The sequence below is a fragment of the Stegodyphus dumicola genome, chromosome 4, assembly GCF_044657685.1.
Source record: "Stegodyphus dumicola isolate Sdum_Otavi_A_Nest chromosome 4, ASM4465768v1".
NCBI lineage: Eukaryota > Metazoa > Arthropoda > Arachnida > Araneae > Eresidae > Stegodyphus > Stegodyphus dumicola.
In genome coordinates, this window is record NC_140771.1 from 8,062,876 (window position 1) to 8,080,496 (window position 17,621).

At 31.3% G+C, this 17,621-nt stretch overlaps 2 protein-coding genes across 2 annotated transcripts in view; one reads left to right on the top strand and one right to left on the bottom strand.

Annotated features, from left to right (window-relative positions):
- Ccz1 (vacuolar fusion protein CCZ1) overlaps positions 1-17,621 on the bottom strand; it is a 107,451-nt gene that overhangs the window by 73,656 nt on the left and 16,174 nt on the right. The window lies entirely within an intron of this gene.
- LOC118199216 (thioredoxin, mitochondrial-like) lies at positions 214-16,443 on the top strand. Its single transcript, XM_085814516.1, has 3 exons — positions 214-487; positions 7,041-7,164; positions 14,594-16,443. The coding sequence occupies exons 1-3, from the start codon at positions 300-302 to the stop codon at positions 14,708-14,710; spliced, it is 429 nt and encodes a 142-aa protein (XP_085670642.1). The 5' UTR covers positions 214-299; the 3' UTR covers positions 14,711-16,443.

Genomic DNA, 17,621 nt, shown 5'->3' on the forward strand with positions numbered 1-17,621 from the left:
ACTTCATTTAGCATGATGTGAACATGCTAAATGAAGCATGACTATTTGATTACTCGCAAAACAGTAATTTCATCACAAATCAGGAAATTAAGCAATGATACTGACCATACGTGATATAAAGAGAAAGTTTTTAATTTCCTGTTTTTCAGTTATCCGGTTTTTTTTTTTTTTTCGCATTAGTGCTCGAATTTTCTTGCGGGCAGAAAGACGTTTTACAAGACGAAACGCGATTCGTTTGCGTTGGAAATTGTATTTTGTACTATCGACTTTACGAAATTAAAATACCCAGATTAATTACTATGGCGTATCTGAGCTGTAGATTGTCTGTTTTTTGTCGCACTATATCCCTAACAAGTAATTTAAAGTGTAGGAGAACTGTAAGCACCTCTAGTGTATGTCATAAAATATTCAAAATACAAGATGAAACAGATTTTAAAGAGAGAGTTCTGCAAAGTGACGTTCCTGTTGTAGTTGATTTTCAAGCAAGGTAAAGTTTTTTTTAATTCTTTAACATTTCCAAAAACCATTGGTCGACTGGTAAAAGTTAATTGGTTCAGATCGTTGCAATTAATTCAACTTGGGTTCAAATCGCGACTAACCGGCTTCCTCATAGTTTTCATCTGTAATGTAAATAAAAACCTATTTCCTTAAACGTGAGCAAATAAGACGTCAAAGGGAAGCACTTCCGCAGAGAACCCGGTAAATGTAAACATCGCCAACTTTGGCGATAATAGTTCAAACATGGTAACCTAGCTAATTCATCCTATTCGCTTGTGCGAAGGTTGTCGTTGTTCGCATTTGAAGATTTATATTATTCTTCTCTTATTTATTGTTATTTTTTCTGAATTTTTTAACAACGAATAGATAGAAATATTTTCGCATAATTAAAGAAGTTTTCGTCGAAAGATGCCGGTTCTCGGCTCGTCAATTCGGGATCAAAGGAAGAAAATATGGCTGAAAAAGGACAGGTATTTGTTGCAACGTAAAATGCTTTAAGCTGTATGCAAGTAACTTGAAAAAAAAAAAAAAAAAATACTGAAAACTATGTAAAATGGATGTATTAAAGGTCATGCATTCATTAATTTATTACATGGGCATGGCTCTTACCGAAATACATCAATCCATAGGCCAAGTACTTAATAATGAAAAATGACACTTGTAATAGAAATATTAGTATTCTATATGAATTAGAGAAAATACGGTTGATCTTTACATTATGGTAACTTGGCGATTTTTTGGCGAAAATTTGGCAACCAACTCTCCTACAGCAACCCTCTACCTTTTTCTCCGCCGCCATTTTGTCTTCACGAAGTAAAGACATGTTTCTTTCCTTCTTATCTACTGAACACTTCTTCCAACAATCTACTAGCCGAATTACACTTATGCTAGAAATTTTATCAAACAAAACTGCTTAATCATGACAAACATTCACTGCAAAATTGGGAAAAAGTGCACAATACCATACACCTTACGCGTTTTTCAAAATAACACATACACATAAACCATGTACACGCCGACTTATTTTTACTTAAAAAAACATCCCAGAATTGCACAAAAATGGCATTGCGCACACTCTTCACTATATCCATGTACACTGCTTTTTTCTCATAAATTAGAAAAATTTCACGAAAATACATGACAATTTTCTCAATCTTTAAACCCGGTAAAAAGAACATATATGAAATTACCTGATCGCGAAAAAGTATTTACCCTTTACAAATATGAACATTTCCACATATAAAATAAATAAAATATCCAAAAACTTCTAAATCATCTATTACATTATACACGTCACCAACGAATTCATACCGCAAGTATTACAAATACTTAGTATCAAATATTTAAATTATTTCCATGCACGTTTATTTCAAATTAAACGTATACCAAATTCCTACAAACATAAAATTCACAAAATAACTATCATTTCATTAAAATATAATTAAATTCAAAAACACTACTTAAAATATAAATGAGCACATACATTAAATTAATAAGAATTACCTTACAATCCGAATTACTTTAAACTAAATCATTGCTAATAACAATTTTCCCAATAATACCAAATTCCTTTCCACCTTACATTTAGAACAATGCATAAAAATAATATCCTCAAATAATTAAAAATACTAACTTACCTAATCTTCTTCTTGATTACGTGGCGGATACACTTTTCTAATTCATTCAATAAAATTATTGAAAGATTTTTTCTGCGAATTTTTCCCTCCATACTTCCTTCGCTAAATAAAAAGCAAACTTCTCTTTATCACAATGCCTAAATACCCATTTCGAATCACTTTAGTTAGGGCCATGGGATCCAAAAATTACACAACACTGTTTCACACAACACAGAATAAAGCTAAATACAAAATTTCCACATTTTTTCCCGATTTCCCCCCTTTTCCGATTAAAGAACCGTAATTTGTCCATTAATATCACATGACATATCACATGATCTCTCATTTCCCTCACTCAAAATAATGCGTAATCGGAACTGAGTACTGCTCACATTATTACCAAAGTCCCAGGTAGTAACCTTTATCGCCTCCAAAATGTCGCCAAACTACCAGTTACCATATTGTAAAGATCAACCGAAAATACATAGAAGTATAATGTAAACGTAAGTATAACAATACTAATTTTTATTTTTTAAATGAATTTCTACTTCCCGTTATGCTTAATACATTGTTTTCTGTGCTAACTTGAATTTAATACAAATTTATTTTCGTATATCACGTTTAACCTGTTAGTTTTACATCTACATACTTATTATCTGTGAATTTTTACTACCATTGTCTGCTAACTTGAATTTACATACACTAAAAACCACGTTTACGGCTCGGCTCAGCTTGGCGAGTAAAAATGCAACGGCGCCAACGGTTTCTTTCCCGAAGCGCCAACGGGTTCTCTGCGGATGAAAACCCCGTCAAAGTACTTCGTTTTTCTTTTCCTACGCATTGGATTGTTCCTTGAAGTTTAACTTAAGATTGTCAGGATCAATTTAAGGGATTAGTTTGATATATCATGGGGCTAGATAAGACATCAAAGCGAAGGTCTGCAATAGATCCCTCCAGATATCTCTTGTATGCTATGTGTAGTTTAGTAAACAATGTGAAAATTAATGGATATTGCAGATTCTAACAAAAACATATGACTGTAAAAGTTAAAAAAGCGAATGTCATAATAATTATACTATATTTAAATTTACAATAATAGTAAAGTTAAATTAAATTTAAATAATTCTCTTGCGCCATTGCTGCAAGGAATGAAATTTTGGAACTACTCTTATATGCGCCCTCAGGTTGCCAAATTTCTCACGCCACCATATTACAATATAAATTTTTTGTCTACATTTTTAACTTTAAGTCTAAAATGTCTCCAAAAATGCGGTTTTCGCACATGCAAAAACCACGTTTTGAACGTACAATTTAAGATAAAAATCTGAAACAAAAACAAAAAATTTAGATAGCGAAAATGTAAAGTTTCTAACCAAAAATATTTGATAAGAATCCATGTACACAGCGATATGTTTTAACTTAAAAAAAAAAACACCTACGAATTGTGAAAGCAACAAACGCATGTACAAACTACGCACACAATGCTTTAATAAATTAACATAACAACAATAAATTTCAAAGAATACCATGTATATAGCATCCTGTTTAAACTTCAAAAAAATCTACAAATTGCACAATCTAGGCAACAAACAAATCTATGAACTACGCACACCTCATTTTAATAAATGAACATAGCAACAATAAATTTCAAAGAATACCATGTACACAGCGTTCTGTTTCAACTTTAAAAAACATCTACGAATTGCAAAATCTAGACACTACGCACTAATCAACAAAATAAACTAAAATAAATTTCAAACAATTAAAAAAAAACAAGGAACATAACATTGTACAAAATAAGAATAATATAAAATTCACTTACCATGAATGAATGCTTTTTCGAACAGCAGAAATACCAATGTCAAACCGCCTTTAACATGACACTATGTAATCCTATGTATATGACAGCCAGACATACTATCCAGAAAATTCATATTATGGTTCAAAACCTTCTTTTCCTAAATCCTTGTAAGAGTTCCATCCATCCGTAAAAATAGTTGCACCAGGCTCTTTAACTACCCACTGCCCCTCAACAGAATGGCCACGATGATATTTCCTTTTGCCGAACTTTGATTCATCAACTTCCACCATTTTATCTTTCCCCCCTATCTTCTCAGACACAGGGCATTACACAGAGCAGACTCGTAAACAACTCCAACATCGTACCTTTTAATACTAAATTTCCTTTGCACACAATCTAAAATACACAACTGAAATCTTCCCACCATGTCTCTCATTGCAACATACGAACCAACGATAATTAAACTACTCCAGCAAAAGATTTTTCAACGTCAACAGGGTTGCCATACAACACACAATCATGCTAAAAACCAGCACAAAACACATATCGCCACATTTGGTGATATTAGGGTGCATATAAGAGTAGAGCCGAAATTTTTTATATTATCTTTTTATGAATAGAGAATATTTGTTTAAAAAAATATTTAAATTTATACACTTCTCACATCTTTACATGATAAGTTATTTAAAAGTCTCCAGTAATAAAGAATAATCAAGCAGAACCAAAAAAAAATTTTTCTGGTATGATTTACAACGCTTATTTACTCTTGAGACTTCAGAATATCCAAGCCAACAAGTAATTTTTTCTAGGAATACACTTTCCAAACGCAATTTGAAAAATGAATGAAAAAACTGCTTAATCATGACAAACATTCACTGCAAAATTGGGAAAAAGTGCACAATACCATACTCCTTACGCATTTTTCAAAATAACACATACACATAAACCATGTACATGCCAACTTATTTTTACTTAAAAAAACATCCCAGAATTACACAAAAATGGCATTGCGCACACTCTTCACTATATCCATGTACACTGCTTTTTTCTCATAAATTAGAAAAATTTCACGAAAATACATGACAATTTTCTGAATCTTTAAACCCGGTAAAAAGAACATATATGAAATTACCTGATCGGGAAAAAGTTTATACCCTTTCCAAATATGAACATTTCCACATATAAAATAAATAAAATATCCAAAAACTTTTACCTCTAAATCATCTATTATATTATACTCACCAACGAATTCATACCGCAAGCATTACAAATACTTAGTGTCAAATATTTAAATTATTTCCATGCATGTTTACTTCAACTTAAACGTATACCAAATTCCTACAAACATAAAATTCACAAAATAACTATCATTTAATTAAAATATCACTAAACCATGTACACGTCGACTTATTTTTACTTAAAAAAACATCCCAGAATTGCACAAAAATGGCATTGCGCACGCTCTTCACTATATCCATGTACACTGCTTTTTTCTCATAAATTAGAAAAATTTCACGAAAATGCATAACAATTTTCTGAATCTTTAAACCCAGTAAAAAGAACATATATGAAATTACCTGATCGCGAAAAAGTATATACCCTTTCCAAATATGAACATTTCCCCATATAAAATAAATAAAATATCCAAAAACTTTTACCTCTACATTATCTATTATATTACAAACGTCACTAACTAATTCATACCGCAAACATTACAAATGGTTACAAATACTTAGTGTCAAATATTTAAATTATTTCCATGCATGTTTACGCAAATTACTTTACTTCCACCTTACATTTAGAAAATTGCATAAAAATAATATCCTCAAATAATTAAAAATACTAACTTACCTATTCTTCTTCAGAATCTTGATTACGTGTCCGATAAACTTTTCTTATTTCTGTTTCAGGATCTTTAAAATCATACTTATAGTTCACACCAAGGTACCAGGTAAAATAAATAACTTAATAAAACATCTTTACTTCTATCTCGCACAACCTTAAAGAAACACTTATTACTACCCCTTTCAATCCCACTAAATACCCATTTCGAATTCACTTTAGTTAGGGCCATGGGATCCAAAAATTAACGAACACTGTTTCACACAACACAGAATAAAGCCAAATACAAAATTTCCAGATTTTTTCTCGATTTCCCCCCTTTTCCGATTAAAGAACCGTAATTCGTCCATTAATATCACATGACATATCCCATGATCTCTCATTTCCCTCACACAAAATAATGCGTAATCGGAACTGAGTATTGCTCACATTATTACCAAAGTCCCAGGTATCTTTATCGCCTCCAAAATGTCGCCAAACTACCAGTTACCATATTTAAAAGATCAGCCAGACTCAATAGATTTCTAGCATTTCTTAAAAATATCCCTTTATTAGATAAACTTTAAAAAAAAAAAAAAAAAAAAAAGAAGCTCTGATGTAGTATTAAGCTTTTAAGTTCATTTTCATAAGAGAGAATGGTACTTCCATATTATTATAGCTCCTGGTTTATAAATGCCAAGTTCTTATTTACTTATCACATATACTTTTTGGCTGCCACATTTCCGGAGTTGCTTTTAATGTAGCATAGGAAGCATTTTATCGACTTAAGGTGTTTGCCACAAGAACTCTACCACCACTCCACCCGTGCCTTGTGGGTGTTTCATCCACTATTTAGCAAAGTACCACAGTCTTTCAATATTTTGTTTGTGAGTACCTGTTAGATTAACCATATGAAATGTATGATTTACAGTACTACTTTTTCCAATTCCTATGTTTTATATTCCTGCCAACAATTTGAATAAACCGTCAATCTCTCTTCTATATGATATTTGTCAGGACAAATTTTTAAACTACTGCTTTCAAATCAGTCATATTCATATTGTAATAATTTATTATTTTGTGTTATTTTCTAATTTGCAAACGAAAATACTGAAATGAATTCTTACAAATGCTAAAAAAGGATGTATTTCTAAAATATGTTTAAACAATTGCCAAGTTTTTTTAGAAGTGGAAATAAAATGTTTTATTTTATCTGAAGAAGGAACACTACATTTCTTTTATATTTGAAGTCACCTTTTTAAATAATATTGTCACAGCTCTTATACTTTGAAATTTATTTACAGTTGGTGTGGGCCATGTAAAATTTTGGAGCCCAGGTTAGAAACAATTATTGGAAGTAAAAATGATAAAGTTCATTTAGCTAAAGTGGATATTGATGCAAATGCTGAACTGGCTATGCAATATAATGTAAGTTACTATTTATTGTTTTTATTATGATGCTTATAAATTCTGAACGTGTTGCAGTGATAAATTATGGGCATTCAAATAATATGTTGTTAATATAGTTTATGTTGGAAATTTCAGAGGAATTAAAGTTTCTTCAGTATGTAACTTATATACTGAACCATCCTTCACTTCATATGCATATTATGAATTGTAAAATAATTTTAAAAATTATCTTCAGTGTCATAAAAGTAGTAATAATGCCTTAGTTAATATTATATAATGTTTCAAAATTCAGTCGATGTGCTTTCATAAAATTCCTTTGTACTGTATTTGGAGCTACTTATTCTTATTTAATTTATTGTGGGTATTTGTTATTGTAATGAAAGGATATGTGAAAGGTAACTCGTCTGATTAAAATGTTTATTAATTATGTAAATCTGAATTTTTGTTATTTATACATGATAGAGATAAGAAACCTTTTTTTTTTTTTTTTTTTGTGGCATTTTAGTCTTTTTTTGTGGAATAGGTGATCTTTAGTGAGCTTATTTGCAATGAATATTTTTGGTTAATCATAATTAGTATAGTGATGTGTAATTACTTATTATCATTTGCAGATTCAATACTTTCTTTAAAAAAATATTTGTTTAACTATAATGAATAAAGTTCCTTCCTCCCCTATTATTTTCTTAAATTTTGCAATTAATAAAAGCCTTTCTTTTCTAAGAAAATGTAATTATGACTGCAGTGTAAGGATTTTTAGTATCTGGAAGCAGCAATTATATTCATTTAGGAAGTCAGCAGTAAAATTATCCCAGTAAAGCGCAGAACTTCCATAAAATTAAATAAGTTTTCTTGGTTAATGCGGTATTGTCTTTTAATGGTTAGAAATTATATTCAAGCCAGTTTTTCTAAAAGAACCTTCCCAGAAGATATGCTTTTCAAGACTGAGAAAATAAAATAGTGTATAAACTTTAATTTACCTGCTTGCTTTAAACAAAGTAAATTTCCATGATCTAGCCATGCTTTGCCTCTTAGAATGCCTTCTGTCAGGAAATTCTTTTTTTTCCATTTCATATCCCATTGTGACCAAATTTATTTTCTTAAAAATCTTTCTCGTGTTTAAATGCATGTAATATAATGATATAAATCATTATTGAAGCAGAGAATACTGAATTCTGAAAAATGACACTTTTGTAACACGTGAAATACCTGGATCTCATAATTTTGTATTATTGTCTTCTATACATGGCTTTCTAGATTTCTTAATTTTTGGATGAACTGAAATTGTCTTAGAGGCTGCTTACTTCCTGAAACATTTATGACTAAATAATATATTTAATATCCATGTTTCCTAAATAATATGCTTAATACTTGAATAAATAATATATTGTTTAATATGATGGATGTTTTCCTGATTAGAATTTCAAATATCCTTGCTGTCCTATGCCTTGACTCTTTTCCTAATAATATGCTGCTGCTTTAATGATTTTAGTATATTTCAAGATTTATGCATATACAGTGGTGGCCAAAATTGTGGACACTTGGAAATTTTTATGTTTTTTAAACTTTGTATGCTTATAGAAAATGTTACGTTTCGCAAAATGCAAACTTGTATATATCATTTTAAAGCGAATTTATTACTGAATTCAATACAAAACACAAAATTCAATTATTTGCAATACAAAAAAAAAAGTTATATGTACTTTAATAATAAATAAAAAAACACAGTTATGAAGTGGTTTGTAATGTCTAGCTTTCCTGGCCAATCACTGTTCTTGTTCTAAGAGCCAATCAAATGTTAGTAACTGCCAATAGAAGCTGAAATCATGTTTACACTTGAAACAATTCATTATTTTGCTTTGTTCTGTAGAAGGAGGGCCTGTTTCTTATACACTGCAATTACAAGTAGGAATTTTTGTAAAAATTTTTAATATTTAGTCAAGAAGCAATGACATCAAATAAAAGAGTAGATTGGACACCTAGAAAGAGATGTAATATTATTGTGTTACGAGAAAGTGGTCTTTCCTATGCTGAAATTGCAAGACAGGTGGGTGGTTCAGTGATTACATCTGGAGTCCGAAAGTTTTGTTTATATCAGGAGACAAATTCAATAAAAAACAAAGAAGGAAAAGGCCGGAAAAGGTGCACCACATCTATTGATGATAGAAGAATAAAAAGACTATGTCTGCAAAATAGAAAAATGTCATCTGCAGCCATTAAAAGTGATCTGAATGATGCTGGTGTTTCTGTCAGTTCAAGAACAATCAGGAGAAGATTAACAGATGTTGGACTGAGAGGTAGAATTCCACGAAAAAAGCCTTATCTTAATTTTCAGCAACGAAAAAAAAAAAAAAAAAAAGACTATAGTGGGCAAAGGAACACATTAATTGGACAGATGATCAGTGGTCACAAGTTATATGGAGTGATGAAACTAAGATATTGTTATTCAGTAGTGATGGGCGAAAATATGTAAGAGGTAGAATAGGAGAAGAGCTACATCCTGACTGCATTCAAGCAACTGTAAAGAAGAACCCAGTTAGTGTTATGATTTGGTCAAGCATGTCAGCAGATGGTATTGGTCGCCTTTATGTCATCGATGGGACACTGAATGCCATAAAATACATTGACACTATTCTAGAACCAAAACTTCTACCTTCCATCAGAGATCTCTTTCCCAACAATACTTCGTTTATTTTGCAGCAGGATTCTGCTCCTTGCCACACGGCCAAAATATCGAAAGAGTGGTTTCGTACAAAGAGCATTAAATTGTTGTCATGGTCAGGAAACAGTCCTGACCTCAATCCTGTCAAAAATTTGTGGCACCGTTTGAACACTCTTGTCCAAATGAGGCGCCCATTAAATAAAAGGGAACTATTTGAGGCTATAATTGTTTCCTGGCATCATGTAATAATGAAAGAAGAGCTTAAAACTCTTGTCAGCTCAATGAAACGTCGATGTGAAGCTGTAATAAAAAATAAAGGGTACCCTACTAAGTACAGTCAAAAGTCGTTAATTCGGACACCCGTAATCGGAATGATCTATAATCCGGACCTCAAAGCGAAAATCTTTCTGCGCATGCGCCGCATTAACGCATGCGCATAGGCGTTTTACTCGTGCACGCAAGACATTTACCACTGCGCATATGCATCTGCGCAAGTGCAGAATACGTTTTCGCGTGCGCGTTTAATGTATAACGGACGGTAAAAGGTAAAATTATCTAATTATCTATTTCAGTTAATGTTGATAATTGCATTGTTCCTTAATCTTCAAATTGGATCCGGCTTATTATTTTTTGCAGACTGTAAGAGCAATTTTCTAAAAGTAAGCTTGAACTTTCGATTATGTCAAATAGAATTTCCGATGCTGGAGCTCCCAAAGGATCTAGAAAACGAAAGTATGTTTCGATGTCCATCAAACAAAAAACGAATTGCTACAAAAAATGGATAAAAGCATATCCTTTGTTTATCTAACCGTTCGGAAATCTGTTTATCAATTTCACGCTGCTCTGTGCGGGGGGGGGGGGCACTTCGCGGCGCGCAATGAACTGGAAGTTGATCTGTCAACACTATCATTATCTTCAGGGCAGATGTTTTTATTTTAGTCGGCTTATTATTCCTTACTAAATGTAGTATTTAATTTCGATGTACTCCGTCTTTGATATGATTTAAATCAAATTTCTCGTCATTATAAATATCACGAATACAAATCACATAGTTTTCTGGTTGCAATTTTCTAATTTCGGCTATGAGTAAGGTATGCTTTACGCATCCGCGCGTTAAAAGAAATGTTTAATAAAGTAAACAAATAAATATTAGGCTTCTTTTTTGGTAAATTTGGATACCCTTTAGATCATAATTGTTCATTATTTTATAAATTACGGTTTCATATTTTTAATTTTATAATTTCTGCATGCCATCTTACCAGATTTAAACTGATTATCTATAATCCGGAATCGCCGAAGTCCCGACGAGTCCGGATTAAAGACTTTTGACTGTACTGATAACTCACTGCAATCATCACTATCTAATGTATATCGATAACTATTATCATTTAACTTTTTTTTTATTGCAAATAATTGAATTTTGTGTTTTGTGTTGAATTCAGTAATAAATTCTCTTTAAAATGATATATACAAGTTTGCATTTTGTGAAACGTAACATTTTCTATAAGTATACAAAGCTCAAAAACATAAAAATTTCCAGAAGTGTCCACAATTTTGGCCACCACTGTATGCATTAAAGAAAGTGAGACAAATTTTGAGTGTATATATACAGCTTTAATAGTTGAGGAATTAAATATTTTATCATGCAATATGTAGAAACATTCCTCTGGATATAATTTTTTTTCAAATTTATGTAGGAATAATCCCCCCCTTTAGTTACAATAATACTTTAAGAAGTGTTGAACTAATCAGTGAAGTAATTTTTAGTATTTATTTTTTTGGCAGCTTTCCTGCTAACTTCTGTTATTTATGTGCTTAAATTTTCTAATCATATTAGACTTTAAATGTTTAATTTAAAAATATTTCCTGCAAATTATTTTTCAAGTCTTGTATTTGTTTCATTGAAATAATTTCTACAAAAAGATGATATTTTGCTGTTGAATATTTGTGGTACTCATCCTGATTTATTAGTATTTTTAAGTTTATTTTTCGGAAAATAATCCTGATTAATCATATACAAACACCAAATGTTGATAAAGTCTGTAATCTGGACTCGTCGGGATTTTGGCAATTCCGGATTAGGGGTTCCTCCGGATTATAGATCATCAATTTAAATCTGGTAAGATGGCATGTAGGAATTATAAAATTAAAAATATGAAATCATGATTTATGAAATAAAGAGCAATTATGATCTAAAGGGTATCAAAATTTACAAAAAAAAAAGCTTAATATTTATTTATTTACTTTAAACATTTCTTTCAATGTAAGTTGTTTAAGTTGCTTTGTTATTTGTGCTAATACTTTCTCTTTAATTCTATAAACAGACATAATTTCATGTTCAGTTAAAGTTCCACTGTTCAAGTCCTGTAATTGCTGTGTCGAGAATACCGACTAACTTGTCAATCGAAATTTTTTCGTTATCAGTAACCTCTCTGTCACTTTCTTCACTATCGGAAGTGGTATTTTCTGGATCTAGATCCATACTACAGATTTCGCTGTCCGTTAATTGATTGATGATTGGGGCATTGTAGTCACAATGAAAAACTTCTGTTATATCATCTTCATTTATTACTGTTTCTCCACATTTCTTTACTAAATCCAATAACTGGAAAATTTCATCTTTAGTTTGCGATGTCCGAAAACCTTCAAATTCACTGCTATCATCTTCATCGTCTTTACCATGAAATATGATAGCTGGCCATAAATTATGCCAAGCATTTTTTAACGTATCTGGAGACGCATCCTCCCACAATTTGCTATGCTCCACACAGCAGATTTTATGCTAAAAAATTTTAAAAAGTCTTGAATAGTCTTGCCATTGTTCAAGAAATTTAACGTAGATTTTAAAAATGCTACTTTATATTTGCATTTCAGTGCGTGCACTATCCATAGGCCGAATGATAGACGTACAATTTGGAGAGAAGAAAATACGGATACATTATCTTTCACTAAAACTTTAAGTGTCAACAATCAAGACTATTTTTGAGTCATCAGGTAAACCAACCGAATTCAAATGTCTCCGAGCCTCGGGTATAAAATGATTTTCAAACCAATCATTCATCAACGCTTGTGTCATCCATGCTCTTTTATTTGCGTGATATATAACGGGGAAAATCATTACTCCTTTAAATGCTCGAGGTCGTGCATGTTTTCCAATTACAAAAAGTTGTACTTGTGCGTTCCTAAAGCATTTGCACAAGCTAAAATTGTTAGTCTCGCTTTGAAATCTTTGACACCAGTTGGAACCTTTTCTGTAGAGGTTGCCAAGGTATTTTGCGGTACGTATTGCCAGAAAAGACCAGTTTCATCTGCATTGTAAATTTGTTCTGGAGATAATTGTTCACTAGTAGTGAGTTCAATAAATTAATCTGCAAATTGTTCAGCAGCTTCAGTATCAGCTGAAGCTTTTCCACCTGAAATTTTTCTGGTTTTTTTGTCTTATACCTTGGCAATTTTTAAATTTGGTCAACCAATCTGTTGAATATGTGCACTCAGTGTTTAAGTTCATTTCTTCATGAAATATTTTGCCTTGAACCATTAGCATTGGACCCGTCAATGGCATGCCCTCGCTGCGATGCTGTCTGACCCATTCAATCATCACTTTGTCATTATCGTCACTTTTAGCATAACAAACCCTTTTTCTGTTATTCATTGCAAGTGGGGTGTTGGGATCCACAAAAAATTCAAAAAGTTCCTTTTTCTTTCTGCTTATCTCATATACAGTTGACTTTCCAATGTCATACTCCTCGCATAATTTTGAGACAGATATGCCTTTATCCATTTTTTGCAGCAATTCCACTTTTTGTTTGATGGACATCAAAACATGTTTTCGCTTTGTAGGTCTTTTGGCAACTCCACAATTGGAAACTCTTTTTGACATAATCGAAAGTTCAAGCTTAATTTTTATGAAATTGCTCTAACAGTCTGCAAAAAATAATAGGCCGGATCCAATTAGAAAATTAAGGAACAGCGCAATCTGCAACATTAACTGAAATGCCTTAGAATCAGTAAAGATAATTTTAGCCTAGCTTATACCATCCGTTATACATTAAACGAGCATGCGTAAAGCATACAAAAAAAAAAGTTTGTGGCTTTGAGGTGTAGATTATAGATCATTCTGGATAATGGGCGTCCAGATTACAGACTTTGTACTGTATATGATTATAAAACAAGTTTTTATTGCATATTGTATTTTAGTCTTGTTTCATATATGAATTAATTTGTTTTCATTCTTACCACAGAAAGTTTTAAGAATATGTAATATAATAAATAAAAAAGGTCTTTTATGGAGGTAAATTATTTTATTTTATAGAGTTAAACCAGTTTTATTAATTTATGTCGTAGATTTAAAGTGGTCACAACAGTATGATATCATGTAATTATTACTTTCTCCAGAATTGCTTGCATCATTTTTATTTCAGGAATGACATTATGCTGTAAACATTGTCACTGAAAATTATAATAATAAATTTCTTGATTTTAATTTTATTTCAACTTTCGTTATATATTAAAAATTCTTAGAATATCAGTTCCTCATATGGGCTTGCTGAAAAGTATTTATATGTTAGTTTGATTATTATCAAATACATCTGTATGGAATCATAGGCATTTTTTCTGCATGGAATGTCTTGTTAACTAGCATTTTTTCCTTCAGTATTCACCTATCAGAATTTGGCTGTATAACATAACCTAATATATAAATATTAAATATGTGTGAACTTTATATATATATATATATATATATATATATTTTTTTTTTTTTTTTTTTTTTTCTATTTCTAATTATAGGTGGAAGCAGTACCTCATGTAATAGCATATAAAAATGGACAGAAAGAGAGTTCTTTTATTGGAGTGCAAGATCAAGATCAGATTGAAAGCTTTGTGAATAAGCTAATAGGAAGTTAATTATTGTAATTAGAGAAAATGAGTAAAATTTTGTAGAACAAGTATTTTTGTATAGCAGTTGATTTTTCTACTTTTCCCCCCTCTCTGTTTCTCTCTCTAAACATAAAAACAGTTATTGCATGTTTTGTGATTAATTCCCTTTCTATAAAAGAAATATTTGATTGTATAAGTGAATTCATTAATTTATAAGTTAAGACTAATTTTCTGTAGCTTTTAAAAACTATATCCTTTGTGTCATATCATTGTATGCTTTTATGGGAACTGCTCTTATATGCACCGCCAAATTTCTCGCCAAACATTTTTATGAGAAACTCCACGCTGCCATATTACTATCTAAATTTTTTGCCTACATTTCGAACTTTAAGCCTAAAATGTCTCCAAAAACGTGGTTTTTGCACATGCAAAAGCCATGTTTTGAACACACAATTTAAGCTAAAAATCCAAAAAAAAAAAAAAATTTAGATAGCAAAAACATAAAGTTTCTAACCAAAAATATTTGTCAAGAATCCACGTACACAGCGATATGTTTTAACTTAAAAAAACATCTATGAATTCACAATCTAGGCAACTAATGAATCTGCGAACTACGCACACCTTGCTTTAATAAATTAACATAACAGCAATAAATTTAAAAGAATACCATGTACACAGCATCCTGTTTAAACTTTTAAAAAAATTTACGAATTGCACAATCTAGGCATTGCGCACAAATCAACAAAATAAACTAAAATTACAAACAATTCAAAAAACAACAATAACAACAGAAATTCATAGTAAAAAAACAATGAACATAACATTCTACAAAATAAAAACAGTAAAATAAAATGCCCTTACCATAATACCTTCATTAATAAAATTTCGCCAGTCACACAACGTCTGTGAACAAAAATGCCACGATTTTGCTATATCACATGTCTTTCTGCGATTCAAAATTTCGAAAGTAACGATAAAAACTTCCTCCAAAGTTAACTTGCTACACGAAAACCACGATCCAAATCTTAAACTCCGCTGACAGCCACATACTTTACCAGCAAGCATTTGACTGCAAATCCACACGAGAACTATGAGAAACGCCCTTCTTCATCCGAGTTCTCATAGCAACTCCGCATTTTGGACTCCGTTTTAAAAGTCTCACAGAAATTCCAAAAATACACTTCAATCCTCATAAACACACCCATGAACAAAATACTCATTAACAACTCCAACATCGTACCTTTTAATACTAAATTTACTTTCCACACAATCTAAAATATGCGACTGAAATCTTGCCACCATGTCTATCATTGCAACATAGGCCATTTCAAAACATGCATGATACAAAGCAACAAGCAATTAAACCACTCCAGCAAAGGAATTTTCAGCATCAAAAGGGTTGCCATACAACACACAATCGCACCAAAAACCAGCGCAGAATACATATCGCCACATTTGATGATCTTAGGGTGCATATAAGAGTAGAGCCCTTTTATGTTACTACTTAGTACTACTGTTATTTTTCATGCTGGAAAGAAAATTGTTTTTGCAAACAGTTTAAGGTATATAGTTTTGCATATTTATTCGAAGTGTATGGCAGTATTTTTTTGATTTTATTGTCTCACAAAAAATCTTTAAGGATGTGTTTAATATAAATATATACTTAAATTAAATGTATCTGAATGAAAAGTATTCTTAGGAATTGTAATAGAATTATAGTAGAACTTGATAAAAAATTAAAGCTGTATTTTATAATTGGATTTTATTTCTGTGTAATCAAAGCAATTATTTAATAACAGCTGTGGAATTTAATTTGTCTGAATTAAAAGAGAACAAAGATTTCCTGTAAGCCATGTGAACTATTTTTGGCATCTTAAGAAGATAGTTTGTGCCCAATGTACCTTGCCCAGTGAGTAATTTCTTGAAGTATTGAACTAGCAAGCTTTGTATTCATACGCAGAAATAAATCTTTACATGTTTTACAGTTAAGAATTGAAATCAAAATGAACTAAATGTAAATAATGTGGGAAAGAAAAAAAAATTACTTTGACATAATTGCATTTTCTATTTCAAATGTTTAAAAAAAAATGTTATGCATACAAAGGAACTTCATCTTCTGAGCACTAGTAAGGAGTATTTTAAAAGGTCCCTTTCTCCTGCACCTACCTACACTTCTCCTTGTTAGCCTTTTGTTTAATTGTAGTGAGCAAAAAATCAGGAAAAATACTGTCTTAGTCATATCAGTTGGATTTTTTTAAAAAAATGTCCTACTAGTATTCCAATGATGTCCACGAGCAGCCAAACAGTAAAAGCAGACTGAACACTGGTAGTTCGCTCAGGAATTCGTGTTTTGGGGAACAGACTGGCTGCATGGGAGTTTTTGTGGGATATGAGCCAGTTTTCTTTAAAAAGACCTGCATAGGGCATCCCTCTCTTTCTATGTGCCTAAGGGCGGAGCACGTAATAAGTAAAGTAATATTCAAATGAGTGGAAAAGATGTGATTGACTCCTCACTCAATGTTGAAATTTTTTCTGCATTTTTCAAAGCCCTTCCCATACACACAAAAGTATTTGTTGAAATATGCAATGCCCAGCAAATGGTGGGGGAAAAAATTTATGCATTTTCAGTATACTTATGGCTGTTTGGGAATTCCTCCTATCCTCATCTCCCATGTTCTTGTATTCTATAATAGTACAAAATTTGTATATAATTATTCCCTTTTTTTTTTAATTTATGTTTTCAAATTCCCTGTTATGAATTTTTATTTTCAAATGCATGGTCATGAAAAATATTGTCGAGTACTACATCCCTTTTGTTGTTCAACACCATGCTTGACTTTTTATCTCTTATGTATTCTCTCTTCTTTGAGTCAAGAAACTCTTTTCTGTCTTGTCACACTGTGCTAACAACATGCATATTCCAGTTCTTCATTTTATC